Source organism: Haliaeetus leucocephalus, unplaced genomic scaffold (assembly GCF_000737465.1).
Source record: "Haliaeetus leucocephalus isolate CR32 unplaced genomic scaffold, Haliaeetus_leucocephalus-4.0 Scaffold526, whole genome shotgun sequence".
NCBI lineage: Eukaryota > Metazoa > Chordata > Aves > Accipitriformes > Accipitridae > Haliaeetus > Haliaeetus leucocephalus.
In genome coordinates this window covers 5325161-5331160 of record NW_010972962.1, presented here as the reverse complement: position 1 = coordinate 5331160, position 6000 = coordinate 5325161, and the positions used below count along the sequence as shown (strand labels likewise).

At 37.5% G+C, this 6000-nt stretch overlaps 1 protein-coding gene across 1 annotated transcript in view; it reads right to left on the bottom strand.

Annotated features, from left to right (window-relative positions):
- The window catches only part of PLEKHH2 (pleckstrin homology domain containing, family H (with MyTH4 domain) member 2), a 55947-nt gene that overhangs the window by 25195 nt on the left and 24752 nt on the right, over nucleotides 1–6000 (bottom strand). The window contains exons 9-13 of the mRNA XM_010576465.1: nucleotides 5424–5518; nucleotides 4642–4786; nucleotides 2329–2465; nucleotides 1135–1245; nucleotides 786–872 (exon numbers count right to left, since the gene is read on the bottom strand). Of these exons, the coding sequence (XP_010574767.1) occupies nucleotides 786–872; nucleotides 1135–1245; nucleotides 2329–2465; nucleotides 4642–4786; nucleotides 5424–5518 (575 nt within the window). The remainder of the gene's footprint in view (nucleotides 1–785; nucleotides 873–1134; nucleotides 1246–2328; nucleotides 2466–4641; nucleotides 4787–5423; nucleotides 5519–6000) is intronic.

The following is a 6000-nucleotide window of genomic DNA, read 5'->3' as shown; positions in this document are numbered from 1 at the left end:
CAAGTCCTTCTCCTCAGGGCTGCTCTCAACCCACTCATCGCCCAGCCCGTATTTGTGCTTGGGATTGCCCCGACCCATGTGCAGGATCTTGCACTTGGCCTTGTTGAACTTCATGAGGTTTGCACGGGCCCACCTCTCAAGCCTGTCAAGGTCCCTCTGGACGACATCCCTTCCCTCCAGCATGTTGACCGCACCATGCAGCTTGGTGTTGTCAGCAAACCTGCTGAGGGTGCACTTGATCCCACTGTCCATGTTGCCGACAAAGATTTTAAAAAGCACTGGTCCCAATACCGACCCCTGAGGAATGCCACTCCTCACCGGTCTCCACATATACTGTAACATATACTACCCAATGTAGTTTCACAACCTTGGGGGCATTATTTTCCCCTAAGTACTTTTCATTAACAAAACATTCTGTGGCCAGGCAGAGCAGACAGACCCTTTCTAGGGCTTTATCTGAAAAGTTCCAGGACAGCAGAGTTGAGAAAACTCAATTTATCTCCTTTCAGACAAACAACTTCTCTCAACCCTAATGGCTGGCCCCAAGACCACTCTTTGTATCTCAAATGTGATGACTTGACCTTTGTAGCAATACAAACAAGACTACATGTAGGCCTTTTTATAGTTTCTGTAACTGAAATGATTTTTTGGTTTCAAACAAAGGGCACTGATTAATTCCAAGTCCAAGCTTGGACTTCCAGTGCAATAGGGACTGGGACAAGGGGTTGGTTTTGGGGATGGAGGGAATAGATACCCGCTGAAACACAGATGAGAAAAGCAGGCACCTGAATTGTTTGTTTTCCATCACCCCTTTCAATGTGGCTAGATGCATTTAACTCAATTTGACCTTGAGGTTTTCGAATGACATCACTCTGTATGGAAAGAATGGAAAAATAATATTTTAAATCTACCAACAAATAGAAATAAATAGTTATAGAATTCATTTAAACATTAATCTTGATAAATAGTTCCTAGTTAGACATTGAGTACCTTGTACACCTCTTGAGGAACTGAGTCCTGAATCACTCTCTAACATCTCAGAAACCAGGAATACATTTCTTTTCCTTCTAGCACCCCTAGATTCTCAGTGAAAACAATCTAATATTAAGTAGCAGATAAGCTACATGTACTTACGGGAGATTTGTAGTATAGTAATTCACCTCCTTTAAGCACAAACCACCGTCGTTTCCAGGTCTTTACTTTACCACCCATTTTTAACAGATATCCAGATTTTTCCAAAGGTTCCTGATTATTTAGAAGTTAGATGAAAAGTAGTTAGGTACACATATATACATATACCCCTCAGAGATATGTATAAATACACACAGAGATATTTTAACGACTTAAAAGCATGCTAAATAATAATTACAGTATTTGATGAGACTTCTAGTCCAACGACAAAGTTTTTACAAGCATCATTAAGACAAACGCCATGAATGTGGGATAACTAATTAATATCCCTACTTACAGTTATAGTACATGGAGGGGAGTAAGTGATTTGCCCAGAACTATATAAAAAAATGAAAAATATGATGATTCCTGATTGTACTTTCTAATTATTTATATTAAACAAGGAACAAAATGAATACAATGTAAATGTATTTTTTTCCCAACTTCAGGGCCTAACCTACAGACCAGATATAGAGCACTCTAATTCAGAGCTCTGCACAATACATACTTTTAGCGTGTACAACTGTGGAACAGAGTTCACAGTTTTGCTCTGTGAAGAAAGCTTAAAATCACCATCTATCTTCATCACTAGGCAGTCAATCCACTTGTATGTTAAGACACTAACTACTAACACAGGCCATTAAAAAATTCCCAGAGACGGAAAAATACCCCACAATGGTTTGGTTTCTTTGACCTGTCCTTGCATGTTGCTCTACTTATGATTTCTCTGATGCGTAAAGTTTTCCCTGTATGAGGAAACTATAGAAACGTATTACTGCACATAGATTTCTACTGATGCCTCCAACTCCTTCACTGGAATGCTGTTCTATTTCCCTGAATATTCAAATAATAATTTTAAGCTGATTTTAGTATTTCATATGCAATCTGATACCAGATCTTCTTCCAAGAAAGGAAAATCTTAAGTGCTTTGAATTGTGTTCTGGAGTTGTCTACCTGTTTCCGCTCATTACACAGAAAGCTTGGAATTATCCTCCACTTTCCATCAATCATTATAGCCTTATATGGCTAACTTATTGTTGGTATATTTTGCTATTTGTACTCATAAGGCAGTCTGTGAGTCAGCAAGACTGAATATAGGGATTTGGTGGCAGCCTTTGAACATAAAGGTACACTTCTTCACAGAACTTCAGTACTCACATTTTTTCCATTATCACTAGATGAGGAAGACGTCTTAGGAAGTTTCTGCTCTGGCTCTGAATAGTCTGTATCTACTGAATATGCATCTGGAGGAATAGCATAGTCACTTTCTGAGGTCACAGAAGACAGAGACACACCTGCGTTAAGAAAGATGTTTCTTTACTTTTTTTTATTAGAAACAAATTAGATCAGAATATCCATGCAGAAAGAGTATCTGAGTAGGATCTGCAGGCAAACACAAATATCAGCATAAATCCATCAGGAACCAAGCATTTTTTTAAATATGAGCATATCAAACTATTAGCACAGTGCTAATACCCTAATCCCATTTTCTTCATAATTAAACAGAGTTTAAGTCACTTCAAATGAAACACCAAATAAATGTCTTCTATATATTATCAACTTACTACAGCTTTTTTAAGGAGGGGGTTAGTGCTGTGCATCATACTCACTCTAGAAAACGAATACAGGATCTTTAATTCAACTAAGCAACTTTCCCCTTCCCCCTTCTATCATTCAGTCTAGTATCTGAATTTCTCATGCCACTGCTTGTGTATAAAGAAGCTGTGCTAAAGATCTGCTATATGCTGAAGCTGTAGGTGACTGTCTTTATTTTGCAATTAGTATGAATTTTTATACTGATGTTTTCTAAAAATCTGAATTTCAGATTTCAGGATTTTTTTTAGAGTTTATTAGCTTTAATCCTGAAAAAAATGCACCCTGTTTTCAATTCTAGTGAATCAGCAATAAAAATTCAAACTACTCCTTATTCATCATAGAAATAATTATTTTCAAACATGCGAACATGTACTTTTGTAAGGACTAGTGTTCTACACCGAAAGGTTACTCTCCAAGATTGAGGTGAAGATGCTTTGTTTCCTTTGTTTCAGTCATTTCCAAACTAATTTGCAAATTATATTTAAAAAACCCAACTTTTCTCATTTATTGCTTTGGTAAGCCACCTCGGCTTTCAGAGTGGGTTCTCCTCTTCTCATGTAGGATCTTTAATAACAAATATGCAGCAAACTAATTATGCACCTAGTGAAATTTGTGACTGCCTAGATTTTTAAACAGTGTGTTCTCAACAAAGATATGTACATTTGTGTTTTGTGGTTAAGAAAGGCTTCCATGCATGAAACAATGCAAGGACTATTTTATGAGAAGAAAGCATGAACAAAAGGAATGGTTCCATTTTACAGACACAGATATAAATTGTAGGTGAAACCAGGTATTAAATTAGCTAATTTACCTTTCCTGTTGTGCAGGCATGTAACATGAGATGCCTCTGCAGCCACAGCACTGGTTTTTGCTCAGCAAGAGGGAGCTGCTGGGAAGCAGGAACTATGGGTCCTTTTCACACTAATGTAGCAAAACCATAACTGCACCACTGGAAACAGGACTCCAGGCCAGGTATGGCTGGCACTGGAAAACTCCTAGTGGCTATATCTACCTGCTCAAGCGTGACTGAGCAGAGCTCCTGCTAACTGGGATTTTAACATGTGTAACAGAGACTACCAAATAATGTTATTTTGCATTTCTAAAGCAATGCATAATGAAGGATCTTAACACTTGGCCTCACTGGGATCTTAGATTTTAGTCTCCCTTGGTTTACCCAGCGAAGAAATCGCAGGGATATAACATTGATACTGTCACCCCATGAGGAAGCATTATATCTTTCAATGTTATGAAGTGTATTATTTTCATTCTGCAGATGGAAACCACACAATTACCTAGAGCTGTGAGATTTTGTCCTCCACAAAGACAGAACATTACTGGATTCAAGTGTTTTAACTAAATCTTTGCACAGGACCTTGAGACAATCGCTGTAAAATGAAAGAAGTCCTTGAGTTGACAGAACCAAATACTCTGTTGAGGGAACTTTGCCGCCTGCTTTCTGATCACATGAAACTGTTACTTTGTTTTATAAACTTGGATATATATAGGTTTTTTTTATGATGGCAATTACTCTTTTCTACGTCATCTTTACCTACCTACAGTTAAAGGTCATAGGAAGTCCTTGGCATGAGAGTATAGATAGAATTGAGCTTCTTGTTTTAAATGTAGAAGTCACTTTTCCCTCACGACAACAGCAAGCTACTAGATTAATGCCTTAAAAACACATCTCTAATAACAGCAATAAAAAGAAAGCCATGTATAACAGTCCTTTCTCCTGCTTGATCTAGGCTTTGATAGCTGAGGTAAAAGCCTAGATTTAAGATGTCCATGCTATTTAAGGAAGAAATCTATTTCTAAGAAGATCATGTAAACTATCTAGTCTTCCCAGCTTCCCAGAAGTTACTCGTTTTTGCCTACCTCGTTTCATAGCCCGAGGACTACCCGGACCACTTCTACTTCGAGAATCAGACTCAGAAGTCCTTGAGCTGGACCGAGAGCTGTCTTCTTCCTCAGATCCTGACGACTCATCTATAAATGGGCTGTTGCTTATTTGAGTTGCTTTCTGCAGAAATTAACACAACATTCTTTGATACCTTGCAGAAAGGGTATCAGTCATTTCCTTCATAGTGTGACAGAGCTCTGCTGGCTTCATAACATTCAAAGCTGTTCTTACTTGGGTTGTGAGTTTTGGCACACAAATATTAACAGAAAATTGAATTCCCTCTGCCCTCTGTGTACTCAGCCACCCCCACACTTTAAAACAGAAACCTGAGGTAGCTCAAGGGGTGGGTCTTTCCAAATCACAAAAGGCTGCCAGAAGACAAACAATGCTGTGATTAGTTACTGCTGGCTATCTGACTATAAACAACTTTGGCACTGACACAAAGACATTTCTGCACATAGACACACTTTTAATTATGGCATTGAACACCATGTTTCTCTGTTTAATAATTAACAAGCCTTTGGAAAAAAATCAGCAAGGAACCTAAGAAGAACTGACCTGGGCTAGTAACATTTTATAAGCAGCAGTAATTTTTTTTTCCAGCTATTTGACATTTCCATTACTTCTGGGGTTCTGTGATCTCTAAACATCATCTTATGACATATTTGGCATGGTAGCATCAAATGTGAAACAGCAAGTTCCTGAATGTGAAGCCTAATGGTATTTAAATATTTCCTTTAAGCGTTAATACAATTACCCCTTTCAAAGTGGTGTAGACAGGAGTGGTCATGTTCTTATATATCAGAGATGTATATAATCCAGATATGGAGTATGAAGTTAGTGAAACAGCACCTAAAAAAGCAACATATTTCATAAATGACCTTCCTAATTTACCCCTCAATTAACCAAATTAAAATGTAATTTTTTGCATTGTATAACTGCTATAAAAAGCGAACTAACTCAACTGTTTTAGATGTGAGATTTATAGCTTTTTGATATTTACAATGGTTTTAAGGAGTATAAATAAATTGTAGTCATGACCACTAACCCTTTTTAAATTGGAAGTTTATTCTCTTACCTTGGTACCTGGTATAGAATCTTCAAAATGAATAGCAAAGAAAACTGGAGTGAACAAAGTACAAATTCAGCACAAAGTCTAGAGGAAGGTAATAGAAGACAACTGAAAGATAACCAAAGATCTTCTAGGTTTTAAATAGCAGATAACTTCATCTTCATAAAAATATCTTAGAAGAACATGGGACATTTGAGCCTTGCTTATAAATCACCGTTAAGAAGAGAATTCTTGTTGATGAGAGAATGAACAGCTAAACCAC